The 19,002-nt window shown below is 43.1% G+C and overlaps 1 protein-coding gene across 3 annotated transcripts; it reads left to right on the top strand.

The window, feature by feature from the left end:
* The first annotated feature begins 105 nt into the window (after positions 1-105).
* Positions 106-15,031, top strand: micall2a (mical-like 2a). 3 transcript variants are annotated; one of them, XM_031566608.2, is made up of 19 exons: positions 106-452; positions 1,127-1,175; positions 4,619-4,760; positions 5,736-5,917; positions 6,244-6,374; positions 6,496-7,056; positions 7,480-7,802; positions 8,204-8,282; positions 9,215-9,417; positions 9,692-9,778; positions 9,922-10,056; positions 10,158-10,289; positions 10,428-10,489; positions 10,693-10,816; positions 12,465-12,567; positions 12,862-12,935; positions 13,337-13,451; positions 13,631-13,677; positions 13,822-15,031. In XM_031566608.2, the coding sequence occupies exons 1-19, from the start codon at positions 310-312 to the stop codon at positions 13,905-13,907; spliced, it is 2,778 nt and encodes a 925-aa protein (XP_031422468.1). In that variant the 5' UTR covers positions 106-309; the 3' UTR covers positions 13,908-15,031. The 3 variants fall into 3 exon arrangements, with proteins under 3 accessions (XP_031422468.1, XP_031422463.1, XP_042563309.1); XM_031566603.2 differs by having other exon boundaries at positions 107-452; positions 9,638-9,778; XM_042707375.1 differs by lacking the exon at positions 106-452 and adding an exon at positions 494-512 and having other exon boundaries at positions 9,638-9,778.
* The last annotated feature ends 3,971 nt before the right edge of the window (positions 15,032-19,002 follow it).

Raw genomic sequence — 19,002 nt, forward strand, 5'->3', positions numbered from 1 at the left:
ATCAATATCAGAGAGACAATCTTTATCACCTAGTGAAACAATCCATAAATTAAGGTCCCTCCCACTTGCGTGGCCTCGATTTCATTTAACAGGTAGTCTTTTAGTTAATTGTGTGCGTCTGTTAATGACATACGGTTGTGCTTTTTTTTTGCAAGCTTCCCGGACTTCCCGCGTTGGCTGTAGTGTGACTGGCTGCCCGAACTAGGGCGAAACAGAGTTGCAGCACATAGGCTGCATCCGCCTTTGTTTGGGGTCCCTCAACTTCGTAAACTTGTTCGCTCGTGGCTTTCACCGCACCTTGGAGGGAGGATGGCTGCCATCAAGGCGCTGCAACAGTGGTGCAAGAACCAGTCTGATGGCTACAGAGATGTGGCAGTTAAGAACATGACAACATCTTTCAGAGATGGGTTAGCGTTCTGTGCGTTGATCCATAAATACAGACCGGATCTCATGTAAGAACTATTTTATGACCATGTGTTATTGTGAAACCGGATGGTGATGATCAAGGTTTGGTCAGTAAATATGCGATTGTGATGGGGAAAGTTGTCGTTGAATTAACTAACAATGTTACATACTTGCAGTCGACTGCTGTCGCTTTTTCACTCCCTGGCGACAGCGAAGGATGTTCACCAAGTTGTGTGAGCTTTATCGGATACGTGCCTAGTGTAGCCCACATCGTAATCGGGGTAGCCTAACTGCAACTCTAACCTAGTTTAAAGAGCCTCGTCCTCTCTTTCGCTCAAAAGTGAAAATGTAGCCTACCACTAGGCGACTAATTAACTTTGCAACAGCCAATTTAACGATAAACCAACAGCTGTGATGGTTACAAACAAAGCATTTGTATTTTGTTGGGGAAAAAAGTCGAGACTGGCTTGCAATGGACATTTAACGGCAGCCTACAGTGGACGAATATTGCAAGCCGATGGCAGTAATGAGTTAACATGTTTTTACGAAGTTGCAATGTTCTCTCCTAATGTGGTTTAAATGCAAGACTCGGGATGTCTATAAAACATTGTCCTTTTGCCTGTCTTCTACCCATGTTGTGTCATTCATTGGGTAGTAGACATCTTTGCAGGTAGAGTATTGTACTTAAGGTAGTGACCCATATTTATGTTTTCTTTTCCAGAAACTATGACTCCCTCAGAAAAGAGGATGTGTATGAGAACAACAAACTGGTAAGATTTGCTGACTACATAGTGTTCTCACAAAGTCACCTGTCCTCACTGATTAATAGGCCTATAATTATACACATGTTGTACTCTAGCTTGCAGATTTGGGTAGTTTCATAGCAGGTTGTTTCAAAAAGCTTAAAATTAATCCTTTTTTAAATTGAATGAACATCTGTTGAAAGTTGTTGATCTGGTTCAACATCTATAATTAGTCTTTGAATACATGTTGATTGAGTTGTTTCTGATTCACTGTCAAACATGTGAGATGGAGTGGACATTTTAGTGTTTGATTGTCTGAAGGATCAAGGATAAAAAAAGATACTTTATATATGGTAAAATGTTCACATCTTTTGTCTCATACTTATATACTATACTCATACTCTCATTCAGTACATTTTGTATGTCACTGAACTGTCAATGTGTCATGGGGTTATTCTATGACCACTGCAGGAGTGTCTATTTAATATATATATACTCACTTGGTACAAATAAAGTGTCATCTCAAGATGTGCACATTTTCATATATTGTAGCTGCGTGTACTCTGTTGGAGTGGACACCTGAAACAAATGTAGTTTCTTGCCATCAGTTTAAGGTTAAATATATGTAGGGTTTGTCATCTGTGCCTTGTATCAACATCATCTAAGTAACACCATTTGAGGAAGTTGTATAGTGTATATGATTTAAAAACAAAATTAATTGCATATTCTCTGTGTGTTGGAGTGGACATCATTGGACAGAGAACTTGGTGGTTAACAATGGTTTTCCAAATATATCAGTTATTATAATGTTCAAATTATATCTATGATGTTCAAATTGCGTTTATTGTAAATCTCTATGTATCAAGTGCCTTCCAGTAGCAAGTCACACATTGTCCACAGGACATGGTCCTTCTTTGCATTGTCTGAAGTGGGGCCCAGTTGTTGGTGAAGTCAATTGGCACAAAGTCAATTCCAAGTTATTTTCATGTTTCCTCTTTTGAAATGTCCCTCTGAAGAGAAAATGGGCCAGTGGAAATGTTCAAACGCATTGTAGACGGCTGACTCTGATAGGTTTAACTCGTGTGCTGCATGTGATGAATCTCAGGGTGTTCTAAAATAAGTTGTTGTTGCTCAAACACTTTGTTTGAAACCACAGGGAGGCCATATATAGCCATTTTCATCAAAGATAACATATTGTGGACTGATTTAATTCTGTCTTTATCCTTGTAGGGATAATAATTTAATTTGTGAAGGGCTCCATTTATTTTATCAACATGCGAGGAGAACTTATAATCAATGTATTCATCTCAATTCAATTAATTTTCAGCAATTTTTTTTTAAGTTCACGCCTTTGTTCCATTCTCGCCTTTCAGCAGTAGTAAAGAACTACGTCTCGGTGAACTCATTTTCATGTGATGTACTGTTGTGCTGTTGTAATGCACAATGAGATCCTAGTAGCGGTACATATGGTGAGTGCAGACTGAAGTTGGTTGAATGTTTTCCAGAAGACAGTATTGGTTTGAAAAGAGATGTCCGTTAATTGTTTCATTAAACTTGAATGTGTCTTTGACCTGCGTTTCAACAGGCAGCAAAGTTTGTCTACTGTAGGTCACTGTTTGTCCCAGTGGCAATTTTTTTTTTTTTATCTCGCCTTGCTTCCTGCAAGGAAGTGTGTAAGCTCCTTTTGTGATTGACTACCTCAGACTGTACAGCTGGGACTTGTCCATTATTGAAGACTTTCTTTATTCACACTGCTTCCTTGGACAGTCAGGCTGAAAGACCTCATACTGAGTCTTACCCTTTACTTTGATAAATGTGTTCAAAATGCTGCTTACCAGCACTACAGCCTCCCTATGTCTGTTAGCAACGCGACCCACTCGGAGTCCCTTCGGGATATCCATTATGAATGAGGCTTACTGTCATACGAGGGCGATACCTGATCCGTGCCATCTAGATTCATTTACAACTGCACTACATTACCTGGGCAAAGATACGTGCCTGGTGGGGGTATACTTCTGCCTCTCGGTGCTCGCTCAGTGTTGTGGTGTCGGTGGTCTGCATTTATCATCAGCTAGCCTCCTTGCCTGTGTTTTGCTTAAAGTGTCTCGGCACCTGTACATTCCCCCTGCTGCTCGAAGCGCTCTGCTTCCTGTTTTGTTTTCATACTTTATGAAGTTCATGGCCAGTTCCCTTATTCTATTCAGCGCAGCCCACCTCAATCCATCCAGCCATCCCTCCCTCCCTCAGCCGCTGTTGCTAATCGAGCAACCAACACTTTGGAGATGGCAGCAGCTCCTTCCTGTCCTCCTGTCCGCAGCTGCGACACAGGAGTGGCCTTTCCTGTGAGCCTGAGCAGTAAAATTTAATGAGGCTGTCCACGCTGGGTCTGAAACAATGCTCCACTCCTCCTCCTCTCTGTTCCATCCTCTTTTTTCCCAGACTCGTGAGTGCACAGGAAGTGTGCTATTCATTATTCACTGCCTGCCCAGACCTTTCTCTGCGTGGGAGATTGCTGTGCTCTGGACTTTTTTTTTTTCTATTTAGGGAAATCTTTTTTTTTTGGTGTCTGGCCTGTGTTTACAGTTAATTGGGTAACTATACACTTACAGGACCATTGAGTCTTGCCAAGACGCTGCACTGCCACTTGTAAAACAATCAAACGTGTCCGCACTGCAGAGGAATATTTAAAGCTGTGTCTAAATGAAAGGTCAAGAGCGTTTCCACGCTCTCTGGTGCCTGGGTAGAGGCTGTCAATGGCTTCATATGTTATGGGTGCAGTTTTGCAGCCTAGCAAGTTCTTGACCTGATGTTTATTCAGTTTGTCTGGTAGGCCTTTGAGGATCCTCATAAATATTTTAAACTGACTTAATGATTTAGAGCTCAGTGAAGTCATACATGTTCTCTAACATTATATTTCATATGTTCTTTGCTGCAGTTTAAACGTTGTAGTGTACTTTAAATGCACAGCATGTAATGTGTATGCCTATGCATACTTTTAATTTTCCAGATTTAACCAATCAACTTCTTGTTTGCACATGTGGTCTTTCTGGTGCTACGTTTCCCATGACTCATGTTACTATAACAACTCTGTGTTCTCTTTGTGTTCCTTGGCTAATGTTATAGCCATACAAAAACTGTTAATCAAGCTAGCGCTAGTCAGATATGTGAAGGTGCACCTCTCCACCCCTCCTTCCACTCCCTCTCCTCACACAGGATGGGCCATTCAAGCCAATTTGATTGACATCCAGGAGGCCCAATTGCCATCTGTAACTTTCTGATCTTCTAAATGGTTAAGAGCTGTGGCCCACTGATGAAGGAAAAGAAATGTATATGTAATGCCACCCTGGCTGTTCAGTGACCATGACTTGTAGCATGGCTCTTGGGAATACATGTTTTTTGAAGAACATTTGTAACAAAAACTCACATAATGTATCGTTCAAAGCTTTCCTCTGCCTTGTTTTTCTTTGCAGGCCTTTCATGTCGCGGAGGAGCATCTGGGGATTCCCGCCCTGCTGGACGCAGAGGACATGGTGGCTCTGAGCGTCCCAGACCGGCTCAGCATTCTCACTTACGTCTCTCAGTACTACAACTACTTCAATGGCCGCTCTCCTAGTAGGATACTGTTATGTTTACACTTTCACAGATACTTTGCTAACAGCAAAATATGGTTTTGACCCAGGAGTCGGGTTTCCATCCAACTCATTTGCATACTTTAAACGCTTTTGTGAAAATTCGGCTAAAAGGAATGTGGGTCTGTGCACATTTCCGTTCGAGGTGTTATGTGAATTAAAAATGGGAGGTGATGTGAACAGCTGTGGGTTCAAAACTTGAGGTCGTCAGGCCAACTTTAACGGAAACTCATAATAAAATGTCAACAAATGTGATTTGATGCGAATAAACCCTTCTCCGTCAACCTTAGTTGCATTATATACCCTATGTGAATCGGGAGTTAATCGATCCCCTCTGGCGAATCAATTTCTTATTCGACTTAGATTTTATGCGCATTTCAAGCATCTCCACTCAGGATTCCCTATTCAAAAAGTAAAATTTCACATAGAAAACTTGAATGGAAACCCACCTATTGTTTTCAGCATGGCATTCTCTATCATTGTAGGTGTTACATAGCTCTGTAAAAGCATAAAAGTTGTCATATGAATACCAGTGGCAACATTGCTTTCTGTTTTGGGTGGAGACTCCTATGAATTAAGCCCTTTGATTTGTGCCACATTAGTTGAAAGTTGAAAACCTTTAAGGTGGCCTACAGGTCCACCTATAGGTCAAATTATGGGAAGTAATCGTCCGATGCAGTACATTTGCCATATACTGTGAACTTGTCACCAACATGTAAGACACTCTGGTGAATGAATCCCTGACTTTGTCATTGCTGGCACTATGCTCTTACTCTTAACCCCTGAGTTAGACCGATAAGCAGGAAGTCTTCATAAATGTTGACCATAGCCAGGTGGTCACTATTTCTTAAGATGAGTGAGATTCCAATACATGTATGCAGTACACATATATACAAACAGCACAGAGCACTTGATCCATTTATTAATTCTGTCATTGTTCTCTCTCCTCCTTGTCCAGTTGGAGGGGTGGGAGGTATTAAGAGGCCGGCTGGAAGCTCGAAGGAGGAGCCGTCTGAGAAGAAGAACCTTCCGGTCGTTGCCAAAACATTCAGCCCCAAAAGAGCCACAGAGAACTGTCCCCCAGCTCCTCTCAACCAGAAACCGCCACCCTTGCTTAAATCAGAACCGGCTGGCGAACAGGTACGGCCTGGGAGTTACCCATGAGGCATTGCAGTGGAGTGCCAAAGCATGGCTTTAGACTCTTATTAGAATAAACAAGGATACGCAACCATCCAAGCCATGGATGGCTAAAAAAGGATTTATTGGCATTGCAGGGAAGACAGAGAAAATTACATTTTTGATCCATGCTACTTGTTTTGTGGTTCACCTGGTACAGACTATATTGTTGGTTTATGGTAAATAGAGGGGGAAATTAGACAGTATTTTTTACAATGCTTAGCCTTCTAAAGGTCGCCTTTTATGAAATGCCTAATCCACTTTTATCCACTGTTGTCTGGCTCTCACAGAAGGCAGTATTAGTGGAGAGCTCCAATAAAACTGGCACCCTCAATAGCAAATGTGCTGTTTGCAAGACCCATGTGCACTTGGTGCAGCGCCACCTAGTGGATGGGAAACTATACCACAGGAGCTGCTTCAAGTAAGATGTCTCTTCATTAACAAAATATTGATTTGTTTATTGCTACTCTAAATATAACTTTGTACATGTTTTTGATACAAAAGTGTGTTTTTCCCACCAATATAACAAATCTTCTTCATAGGTGCAGTGAATGCTCTAATCCCCTCCTGGCGGGGGCATATAGGACAGGACCTGAACCAGGAACCTTTATCTGCAGCGCACACCAGAAGGGCTTTAAGTCCTCACTTCCCAGGGCTGCACAAAAGAACACCCCTGGCCGTGTCAACCCCCCCACGCCTGCTACTCCTGCAGTAGATGTGCAGGCGCCTAAGAAAGATCCCAGGACCCAGCCTGACCCACGGCCCTCCTCGGTGCTAACCAACCCCGTGAAACTCACTCCCAGGCCTGTGGACCCCAGCCCAGCGCCACAGCCATGGACCTCCTCAGCACAGAGGACCCAAGCAGCCAGACAGCGGTTCTTCCAGTCCTCCACCCCGGCCCCATCTCCGGCCCCGGCCCCGGCCTCGTCCCTGTCTTCAGCTCAGGCTCCAAGAGAACTGCTTGCCCCTCGGCCAGCACCAGGGCCGTCGAAACCAGAGGAGAAGGAGCACGCCCGGGCACTGATCACCAGGAAACTGGGAGAGGGGAACTGCAACAATAACAATACTGCGTATCAATTTGGCATCAGGGCCGCTAGTAATTGGTGAGGCTTTTGGGTGGTTTGTTCCCTAAATTATTGTCTTGTTCATCATCAAATCAAGTGTGTGTGTGTGTGTGTGTGTGTGTGTATAAACATATATATTTTATAACATTTTAATGAAGGCATTGCTATCCTCCCCACCTCATTGTAAATTTCCCATAATTTGCTTCTGAGTAAATATCCTAATGGCTCCAGTGCCAGAGTGAAATATTTAACGTATTCAGTTCTGTGTTTTTTTTTTTTTTATGCTGCTAGTTATTTATTTTATCAATTAAAAAGGGGCACCAGATTTCCTCATTAGCATATTTGATTACATAGCAGACAATTACCATAAATCACCCAACGTGGCTCCGCCTGCCACAAAGAGCGGCAGCGAGCTAATTGTGTAAATTGTTAACCTAATAGAATAAGCATGCCTCTCTGCAGGTCTGGGAAGGGGCTCTGCTCTGCTGGGGCACCCAGCTGGAGGCTGGAGAAACGCAGCCAAGGCACGGCAGGGGGTGGGGCGCCTCCCGCACACCCCCCCACCCCCGCGCCTGTCATCAGCAGCAGCAGCACCACCACCTCCAACTCCAACAGCAAGGAATCCCTCTGGCTTGCGGCCATCAGAGAGCGAGAGCGTGTGAGAGCTCCCCACCCCACCTCCACCCCCAGACCCAGTCCCATCGTCACCACCTCCACCACCACCACCACCACCTCCTCCTCTTCCTCCTCCTCCGCGTCTGCTGTGCTCGCCTCCAGTACCAAAGGTCGGTTTTTCCAGCAGATGACCTTTGCTGTAGATTGCAGTTCATTGAATGTTGCTTTGAAAGGTCAATGATGAAGTATTACGGTAAACATTTCTTAAACCTGAAATTGAAATGTCGCCCTGGGAGGGTGAAAAGGCAGAAAACCTGTTTTAAATGTGCTAGAGTGGGTCTCTCTCTCCCTCTCCTCCTTTTTTTTTTTTTTTTTTTTTTTCTCCTCCCGGAGATTTTTTTTTGTATTCTCTGGTGAAAATATTTTTTGGTCCTCGCTTTTCTTTTGCGCCTCTAACAAGGTGATGGTGCTCACACTGCTTGCTATATAGAGCTCTTAGTATATTTAATCTGTCTTTAATTTGTGTCTTTCTGTCTGTCTGTCTGCCCACTTTCCCTCCCCTCCCTTGCAGCAAGACGCATGGCTTGTTCAGAAGACTCTGCTGACTGGCGATCAAAGCTCCAACCCTCTACAAATGGACCGAGCCTGAAGTAAGTTTGATCTGCCACCGCTCATCCCTAATGCGCTCTAATCCACGTGCAAGGGGGAAGTAGGGAAAGTCACCCGGGTGAGAGTTGCTATGATACAGAGTGTGAGCGTGAGCGCTGACGGGTGGGCCGGGTTTCTTTTCCTCCCCCTCCCTCCTCTAGCCGTCTGAAGTCTCCAGCCTCGCCCATCGCTTTAGTCTTTGATTGGCTCAGAGTGCAGCCACTAGCCCTCTCCCCAGTCCTCACAAGCCCCAGGCTCTGTGTCTGAGACCTGGCCTAGTGCCACACAATATCCATACTTTTGAGTCCCCCAACCACCCCCCCACCCCATCCATGCTGTCAACCATCACCCCCTGATGAGCCGTCTTCTGAGAATCCTCTTCCACCAAACTCAAGCTCTGAAGGTAAACATGAACCATGTCGAGATGTAATGCTTCTCTCCCATGGAGCATTCCCAAGGCATTGTGGGTGGTGGATGGGATATGGTAAATCGCCACTTGTCTTTCTCACAAGTCTGTACATCATTTATTCAGTTCTGTGAAGAGGTTAAAATGAGATGAGGGGAACATCATTTCACCTTCCCCGTTTTTAGGAAAGGAACAAAGAGAACAGGAGAAGCTAACGTTTAAGTCTCGGTAGCCTTTCTTCTTTAGCCTTGAGAGCAGGAGATTGGGACAAAGTGGACTGAAAGTTGACAGAGGAAAAAAATGAGTTTCACTCCTAATTCAGTTTGCCTCTATTAGCCTATCAAGACTTATATTAGAATTTCTCTGAAGCAACAGAAAGACTTCTCATTTTTATTTCAATCTTCACATAAAAAAATTGAAATAGTTCCTTTATCCAGTTTTTACCTCCACACCGTTGAGTAAACAATCAAACCAGACCAGATCAAAACAGACCACTTACCTCACTGACTCCTAAACTGCTTTTTACAGAACTCCTGAACCTTCTAGAAGCTTGCCACTCACCCCTGTGGAGAACAAGCCTGTTACGACCTACAAGGCCAGTCTATGCATCAATGTGAACTCGACTACCTCTCCGATGGTCCAACCTCCAACCAGCCCTCCGTCATCAGGCTACACCAGTTACAAATCTCCCTCTGTCCAGCAGCCTCGGAGGCAGAGCTCTGGAGGCTCCGGTAAAGCCTTTATTTGTTGTGATCAGCCATGTCTATGGCTTGATTTCTCACCTCTGAAGAGCCTGATGCCTTACACTCACATGTGCATAACTCACTGACTAGGCTGATGGATGAATCTGCGCGGAGTGGCCATGTCGTTGTGCATGTCCTCAAGTGTGACGACTGAAGTTATTCTTTATGAGCTGTGCGTGTGGCTTTAAGCATTATTTTTGTGTGTTAGATGGTGAGAGAGCTTTTGCGGCGCCTGTTCACTTACCCTCCAATCGGATTCCAGCTGTCTCCAGCAGTTCCTCTGCCAGTGGTGCACCCAGCGTCAAAGATCCATCTCCAAAGCCGCATCAACGTGGATCTGCTGCCCTCGGTAATGTTCAAAATTTGATGAGCATGGAGCAGATGAAATTTGGGGTTTTGGCTTTTTAGCAGAATTCTTTTTTTTTTTTTATTATTATTAAACCATTGTGTCAACTGCCAAAATGGTCTTTAAACTCATTCTTAAATCCACAGGCTCACAGAATGAAATTTCCCGTGCTAATGGCTCATTAAATGGCTCATCCTGTCGGACACCGTCTGTGTCAGGCAGTGTCCCACCCCATAGAGCATCTTCACCCAAACAGGCTCGTCGGGGTTCAGCTGGGCCCGGTAAGGTCTTTCTGAAGTTTTCTCCGTCTGTCTCTGGCTCTTTCCATGTAAAGTCACTGACGATGTAATGCATGTGTTTGGTTTTTAATTTGAAAAACCAGGATCTAAGAAGGGGGATTTCATATCCACTGGACCTACACCTCATTGGATAACTCCGGTTACTGTCATTGTTTCTCCAAGTAAATCAACCAACCACAGCGCTCTATCTCCAAAGGACTCACCTGTTGAGCAGGGTAAGCCTTATGCCACAGCTCTGCTTATTTAAGTCCTGTCTAATACTAATTTGCTTCATACACTTTTATTGTAACTAATAAACTAGACTTCTGTCACATAGGGACATTAAAGAGCATGTTGGCCTTTTCCCCTCTTAGGTTCTACAAATGGACATTACTCATCAGTGGAAACGGCTTCTGTCACACAAATGAGGTCACCAGTAAGTCATTCGAGAATTCTGTCACTTCATTCATTTAAGCAATTTAGGATTTAAAGCAATTTAGTCTTTATCAATAATAATATGGTAATGTGAATGAGGGATTGACTTCATTGCAGTCATGGATTCTTCATTGCAGACACCCAGACAAGTACTGTACTTACCGGTTTAAAAGACATTTTGAGCATTTCTCTTCCACATCGTAGGCAAAAGCACATCACATTCCGATGGATGAGATTGTGAAGGAGCTGAGTGAGATCGAGGAGAACCTGAACGAGTTGGAGAGGGACGGGGTGGACCTGGAGAAAAGGCTCCGGGGCTGTGAGGAAGGTAATGACCTTAAGATGTCATAATCGTCTGCCATGTTCTTGGACAGCTTTGGCACATTCTTAATGAAATGGTGATCCCCCTTGCACAGTAGATGTGCTCTATTTATGGTTGAACTTGGTTTGGGCCATTTTGGTTTCCAGAGGGGTTTCCTGGTGTGATGTTGCCCTAGACATTTCATGGTTTAAAGTAGCCTTTCAGGTTTATGTGTTCTCAATATAACTGGAGAATTGTGAGCGGTCTAATTGGTCTGAAGCTAATCTCATATGTCCAAGAGCTAGCAGGCAGAAGGACACGTTTGCATTCTCTTTAGGTCATTCCTCGCCAAGATAAACTGCTAGGGCTTTTTCTTTTCCTCACCATTTGATTTGATACTTTTTTTTTTTTGGTAATGTACCATACAGCCACCACTAAAAAGGAGTTGCCCCCTTTCCTTCTCCGGCGTGTGCAAGTGTGCGCGCCTGTGTGTGTGTGTGTGTGTGTGTGTGTGTGTGTGTTTGTGTCTGTGTGAGGTTCAGGGAGCCGTGCTCTCATTCCAACCCTGTTAGCCGAGCCGGTTCACCAGGGAGATGGAATTCCGCCGCTGCCTGAAGGGGAGGGATGTGACCAATAAAAGGGACTCATTTCCAGCAGTCAGGGCCAAATGAGGCGAGGAACACGCACCGCACTGAGGGAAGCTCCCCCCTCCTCACTCCCCCTCCTCAGGGACGAGAGCACAGGATGGAATGTTGAGAGAAAGGGGCGGGTGGGGGAGATGGAGAGTAGGAAGGAGCGCTGGAGACAGACAGAGGTGAGACATAGAGGGAGAGGGAAAGAATTGAGAGAGGAGCGGGGGGGTGGCATGAGAGGGGGAGACATAGATGTGAGACAGACAGGTGAGGAGAGGAAGAATTGAGAGGGAGAGAAGGAAGGAGGGAGAGAGTGAGTGAGAGGGAGGAATCGAGGGAGAATAGTGTGGGGGATAGAAATGCGTTGCACCAAGGCCAGGGGAAACCAGACAGGGGAGGGTTGTGGAGGAGAGTGAGGTTACCTGATTGGCTGTTTTCAAGGTCACCATGGTCCCGGCACAGTAATATCATCTCTGAGCTCCCTGTTCACCTGTCGCAGCAAGTGGGATTTAACAGGACCCACCTGCATCTCTGTTGTGTGTGTGTGTGTGTGTGTGTGTGTGTGTGTGTGTGTGTGTGTCCAACTCTAACCTCAAGGCAATATTCAGTGGCACCACTTCTGCACTGGACAACATCAATGTGTTAGCTAGAAGTGGCCCTCAGAAAAGGAAAAAATCAGATAGAATTTCTCAAGGGGCTATGAAGAGTGTAATATTACAAAACATGTCACTTGTCTCAATAGACTAGTTATCCGCAATGTTTTAGGTGCCACCTCTGTGTTTCAGGCCCTTGTGCTAACTCGGTCAATAGTAACTGGTTTATTTAGAAGGAAAACAAAATGCCTGCAACTCTGTAGAGTACATAACATGTATGAATTATATGTGTGTGTGTGTATGAGGAGAGAGATGGGTATGCAATTTATAAGCAAAGTCATTGGTGTATTGTTTCTTCAGTGAAAAAGAATTTTTTTTTTTTGTTGTTGTTTTGAGGTTCTGGTGCTTTTCCTTGCATGATTTCTGCTCGTTTCCTTGTTTTGCAAACAGAAGGAAAAGGAGACATTCTTATTGACCCATTAATGGTGGACTGGTTCAACCTCATTCACAAGAAGCAGGGATACATGAGAAGGGAGTCTGAGCTGGTCTACATGTAAGTTGCATCACCCCCACAGCATGCATAATGCCTCTGCTCCTGTTTTTTGTTTTTAGGACCAAATGTGCAGGGTCGTGCAAAATGTTACCAACCATCACAGAAATCATTGCATAGTAGGTAATAGTTTAAGATCTATCCACAGGAGGTATATGTTAAGAGCATACAGAAGTGTGGCCAGAAAAGTCAATAAAAGGTGCAGTGACCCCAATGGTGGCCATATATGATGCATGGTCTTTGCACATGGGTGAAATTTGAACTCATCAGTGAGGTTCTTCCCAACGATCTCTTCAGAGCGAAAACTCAGGACCTGGAGGAGCAGCAGCCTGGAGTGGAAGGAGAGCTGCGGAGACTGCTGGACAAGCCAGGTAGGGTAACACAGCTGCCAGGTAGGGTAACGCAGCCGGCTAACACCTCAGTCAGGAGGAAGAGATCCTGTTGCTGGGAGAACCGGAGACTGTGTTGGACTTTAAGACGGTCCTTGCGTGACCTTGTCAACTTCTGGTCAAAGGTTTTTAAAAAAACATGAGAATGCTCACTTACATCAGTCACTTAGATCAGGTTCTTACATACAGTTTGCAGTACTTGCAATACTTGCATGAAGGTACTAAAATGATGGCTGATATAAGTCCATAACTCCATAATTGTGTTAATGTGTCTTGCACGACGGTCTACTATCTACATGATCTCATGTAGACATTGGGTAAAAAAAAAAAAAAGAAAGAAAACCTTTAGTTGCGTTCCTTTTCCCATCTGCCTCATGAACTAGAACGCCTGAAGAGCGAGTCGGAGCGCAGGCAGCAGGCAGAGCTGATGGACCGACTCCTGGAGATCATAAACGACCGGAATGCCATCGTGGAGGGCCTGGATCAGGACCGGCTGAGGTAAGTGAGCGGCCATTACCCTCCTCGCTGCTTCACTGAACGTTCACCTTTAAAATATCTTATATCTGCCAGAGCCTCGATATTGACCTCTTCCTCTCACTCTGTCTTTCTTTCTGTGTGTGTGTGTGTCTCTCTCTCTCTCTCTCTCTCTCTCTCTCTCTCTCTCTCTCTCATTGAAGGGAAGAGGAGGAGGACCAGCAGTTGAATGAAATGATGCAAAAACTTGGTAGGCTTTTTTTTCTAGATGGTTATTAGAAGAGAACCCCTTCACATACATGTATATTCACCCTGTGGCTTGCTACAGTGAATGCAGTGGCATGTATGCTTAGTGCCCTGAGTGATATTTTCTCTGCTGTGGTCCTCTGCACAGGTGTGAAGAAGGCGAAGAGCAAAAGACAATCCTCCTTTTCGAAACTGTTTAGGAGGAAGAGCAAGAGGGTGGTGGCTGAGGGTTGATCAGCAGGAGGCCGACGTTTAAAGGTGTAGTCCACACTTGGCAGACACTTTATGTCTGAAGGTGGTTGTTTTTTGCTGAGCTGTATGGCTGTGGTTGCATGTGATTTTGAAATTTCTTTCAATTAAATGCTGGTTTGGCGTGTTTTAGTTTAGCAGGAAGCACTTGGGTTTTTGAATGCATCACAGTAGTCTTGGGTTTTGTTTTTATTTTTGTTTATGATGTGTTCTTTCTCTTACGTTTAGTCTTTCATCTGCAGTAGTAAACTGTTCACGTTTTGACCTTTTTTTTTTCTCTTTTCACTTTTTTCACTTTTTCCATTCACCTTAAAAGGAAACGAAGGCAATTCACCCCTTTTTTTTCAAGCACTAAGTTGATAACTTTCCAGCACTAATTTGGGTTTATGAAGGTATGAAAGGTTCATGTGAAAATAACTATGTAATAATAATAGCATAATAATGCCAGTACCATCTCTTAATTTCAAAACAAAGCTAATCAAACACAGTTAATTATGCAATGTATATAGAGATGTGATATGTTTTTTTTAGAGGCATCACAAAAGATTCTGAAAATTGAAATTGGGGTAACCACTATCATTGAACAATTACACTTGGAAAGTGCTACATCACTACTCACGGTTGTAAAGAGGAGGGTGTAATTCCACTTCAGGGCTGAGGGGGGCAGTATAGCTTCAGGTGCAGTCTCTACAGCAAATCCCATTTTCTTCTCCACAAATGATTTATGCTTTAGCTAATTTCATATATGCCTTGGAATGTTAAATTCATCCACAGATTATGTAGTGGAGAGGCTTATGCAGTACAGTTTATAAGGGGGTTTAAATATTTAAACCAGGTTTAATGAAACTTAAATGCACTGTAATGCATTTTTTTAATGCTTGTGATGTTGAAAATATTTTCATTCCCGTTTTAACAAATGCAGCTTTTTAATGATTCTTAAGGATTATTATTAAATAAATGAAATGTTCTAAATTAAATCTTTTGATATTTTAAGGGTTAAGGATGTCATGCAATATTGTGGAAATGAATGAAGTGATTGTCTACAACAACAATTATTTATATATGAATTTTAATTGTGTTTTTAATAATAAATATTAACTGACATTTTATCTTTGGACTTTCTGTGGATCGTGATTTATATATGCATGTTCCTACATTGTCTTTTCACTGTATTTCTCAGTCTTGTATCGATTTGATGTATGCTAATGTTAGTTATACATTTCTAGTTGGTTAAAACCTCTATGACACCTTAACCGCCGGCCACAAGCATTCAGTCTCTGCAATGACTAATGAACTGGCCCCATTGCAGTGGGATGGTATTGGTCATTCTGACTAATTCTCCCTCTGAAGTACCTGTGTGCGCCAGTCAGCTCAGGGAACTTCCACTTGAGATGTCGAAGAGACTCAAGTCACACTTTTTTTTTTTTTTTTGGAGTTTCTTTTCCCTCGGTGGGTACTGCTATGTATAATTGTGTGACTCAATCCTTGCTCGTGCCCCGAAAATGATCATTTATGTGCCTATCATTTAATATGGGTTTTAGGACGAAAATGCATTAAGATAATTTACTCACATTTAATATCATGCTACTGCTTATAGACCACCCATCCCCAGTTTTTAAGATGCATGAAATTGTGATCATGAACTTGGAACCCCATCTCTCTCTAGACGAGAGGAGCCAGCGAATGATATTGGGGCAGAACACCATACGTGATGTGGGTGACAGTCAAGACTGAATACGTGTGATATTACAGTTAATTAAAGCTTTGCGCCCCATCTCCTGCAAATGCTCACGCTTCTGCAATTAAGAATCAAAGGCGAGGGCTTAGTGTCAGGGGGGTGTCTAATACATGGTTTTAACAGGAATGGGACCTGATTTGCCAGGCTCCTAGCGACAAGCATTAACAACAGCCTCAAATTAGAGGGACATTAATATTCATAAGTAAAACAATTCATCCCGTGAATGGCTGATGAAATGAAATCCTCAGAGGTGAGCTCTCATGTCCACACCACGCGTGTCCATCAAAAGATGCCATTACTGATCAAGTGCTTAATGTGGATGTGAAAAGAGATTTAAAAAACAAAAAAACACACACACATACACGCTCCAAGCGCACACACACAATAACAGAACTGGGGCCATAATGAAGGAATTAAGAATGGCAGCTTGGCTTGTGAATCATAGGATGAATTTAGAATCCATCTGTTGGGACAGTGGTGTTCCTGTAATGAAGGTGTTGTTCCCCTTTTATTTTGTTTTTCAACCAAAAAGAATTGATCTACATAATTTAAGGATAAAATGGTGTTCAGAACTGTTGTCATAATAATAAACACAAAGTGAATAGTATCAGACATTACAGCGTTTAAGTGATTTATTTTTCATGTGTTCTCATACTCTACTTCACGACAGAGTGGGGAGATTTTGTCAGTGTGTGTTTATTGAATGCCATGTATGTCGTTATTATAAATGGATGTTTTGGGCAGTCACTTTAGGTCACTCAAAAGATACTCTACTTTTAAGTTTTCTGTGTGATTTCTCCTCTAAATGTACTAGATGTGCCCATCTCCAACTCCTCCATGTTAAAAGGGTCAGCAAGGTGCCAGTACAGTTGTGTTTATACTACCACAAAAAAGCACAGATGCCATTTGGTGAGTTGTTTGTCAGCTTCTCTCAGTCAGAGTCACTGTGTGTGTGCGTGTGTTCACAGTCTGGGCACTGTGTGTGTGTGTGTGTGTCACATTGGAGAGTGCCAGTGTCTCTGCCACTCGCCTGTAATTATGATCCTCGAGGTAATTTTATCAGGCTCATTAGTTCTGATGAGTAAACGAGAAGCGTGCTTCTAATTTATTGGCCATCCAGGCTGGAGCCTCTCCTCTCATCAGAGAGATCATAATATTTGTACAGAGCGGCTGACATGTTCTCTGTATCATAAGACTCGGAGACCGACACACGGGGAGAGAGAGGCAGAGACTTTGTTGCTTTAATCATTAATTGCACTCTAAACGTTGGGCTGACAGAAAGCCTATTCTGATAATTGGGCATGACTGCAGTGACGGGATGTGCTGTTTGATCTGCTAGGCTAAGAGCTGGATTGCAATCCGGTCACTGATATTCCGTTCCAACACATCTCCAGCACTTTGCATCCCGGGTTTGGAAATCTTGTGAGGCAATAATTGTTGCCGGAACCCCTCTGCACCGTCATTAGGGCCAGTTTTTAAGAGTGTACACCCAGTATGAAACGCGACTCCAGCCACGGCAAAGTAACGGCCTTTGTGGTTTTTTTTTTTTTCTTCCTCCCTGTCTGCTTGACTTCTATGTGGAATTCATTTTCCACAGAAAATAATAAATCTTGTTTCTGGGCTTGCCATGAATGTGCGAGTGTGGGTAATGCACACAGTTTTTGGTGTGTAGAAATTTGCATTGTAGAGAGAGAGAGATAGAGAGAGTGAGAGAGGAAGAGAGAGACACTGAGGGAGGGAGGGAAAAATATGCATGCTGGCTAGTAGAAAATGAAATGGATAAAGTGCATGACTGGGAGTCTTGACAAGAGCAGCTTTTCATCCATCTCAAATGAATAATTTTCCCTTCCCTTAAACATCCCTAATCCAACCATGTTATCAGCGGCAATGCAGGGCTCTGCCTGACTCTGTTCAGTGGCAAAGCAACTTTTTCCCACTTTGCACATTCTGCATGGACGTGCATTGGCTGCCACGTGGGCTCAGAAGCCTCTGCATTTTATCCTTTCTGCCTGTTTTTTTTTTGTGGATCACTCTAAACGTTTGCCCACAACACTGCCGATGTGAGGCACTGCTTCACAATGGAAATGGATCTCTCTGCCCGCTATTATAGATGGGTGACTTGTATTGGCACGAAAACCATTGGGAAGCCGGGCACCCATGCCACTGACATGATGTGTGCCTCTGCGAAATATGTTGAGGTGCAGGGCAGGAACCTGTGCACCCTGGATGGCTCTCTTTGCCTCGGTCCAATAGAAAATATCCACTGGACTCTTTTGTATACCTTCTGCCTTGAATATCACACTCTTCTGTTTTAGTATCCAGCATTCATTTCTTTGATTTATAGTCCTCTTTGTGATTTGTGCATGTTGTTTAATGGTTTTTAGCATCTTGTCCTTAAGGCATGTTAATTGTTGTGAGGGCATTTCACAATTTTAATGATGTGATGATGATGTAACCTCTAAAATCGTGTTTGATGGTGTTTTGTCTTTCCTAACTCATTGTTTGTGTAACCTTTTGCAGTGAAAGATAAATCCACAGGAGCCTTTAAAAAACATATGGTCTTTTGGGACAGCCGGCCCTGACCAGTAAAATGGCCTCTTTCCCTCCACCGTGTCAACGTCACTTTGCTGTGAACTCAAGAAATGCTGTGATTGTAAACCATTAAATGAGTAGCTGGTGTTTACACCTTGTACTAAGCCCTGATATTTTCTGTAATGTGGAGAGCAACACTAGTCTACATTTTCAATAACCGCTCTCACCAACGCCTTGAATTTGTGATAAGAATATTAACCTCATCAATTTCAGGTAACTTTCAAATGCCTTAACATCTTAAGGACCTACATGCTAGCTGGAGTCTTGGATTTGGCATTTAGTGACATTTTAAGCCTTTTAACAAAATCCAGACAGGGATTTGCAGTTTCCTTCCAAAGGAAAATTATTTTGCCTTCTTTCTCGAGAAATTGTAGAGATGGATTAGCCAGAAATATACTGTGCTAAAAAACATTTGCAGAAACATTTTTTAGTAACACTTAACTTAAACCCGGTATCATAAATGTTTCATAAAAGTGTTCATTATGGCTCATAATGAGTGACATAAGTCTATATAACTATTTAAACATTCAAGATACAATGCCACAGTATACATAGAGTGTACATACAGTGTCATACAATGCCTTCACAGCTTAAAGTATCAGAATGCATAATAAAGTTTGTTTTACCTTTTCCTCATGTCAAATGCCGTTTATTCACCAAATTCCCTTTATGGAGCCATGAATGTGTAGTAATACATGTTGAAATTATTTTACGAGTTTCATCATTTGTGTGTGTGTGTGTGTGTGTGTG

Source organism: Clupea harengus, chromosome 1 (genome assembly GCF_900700415.2).
Source record: "Clupea harengus chromosome 1, Ch_v2.0.2, whole genome shotgun sequence".
In the NCBI taxonomy this organism is placed as follows: domain Eukaryota; kingdom Metazoa; phylum Chordata; class Actinopteri; order Clupeiformes; family Clupeidae; genus Clupea; species Clupea harengus.

Coding starts and splice junctions, on each gene's coding strand:
- micall2a (XM_031566603.2), top strand. CDS start 310: ATGGCTGCCATCAAGGCGCTGCAACAGTGGTGCAAGAACCAGTCTGAT. Junction 1,176..4,618: donor TGTATGAGAACAACAAACTG/GTAAGATTTGCT, acceptor TTTTCTTTGCAG/GCCTTTCATGTCGCGGAGGA. Junction 4,761..5,735: donor CTTCAATGGCCGCTCTCCTA/GTAGGATACTGT, acceptor CTCCTTGTCCAG/TTGGAGGGGTGGGAGGTATT.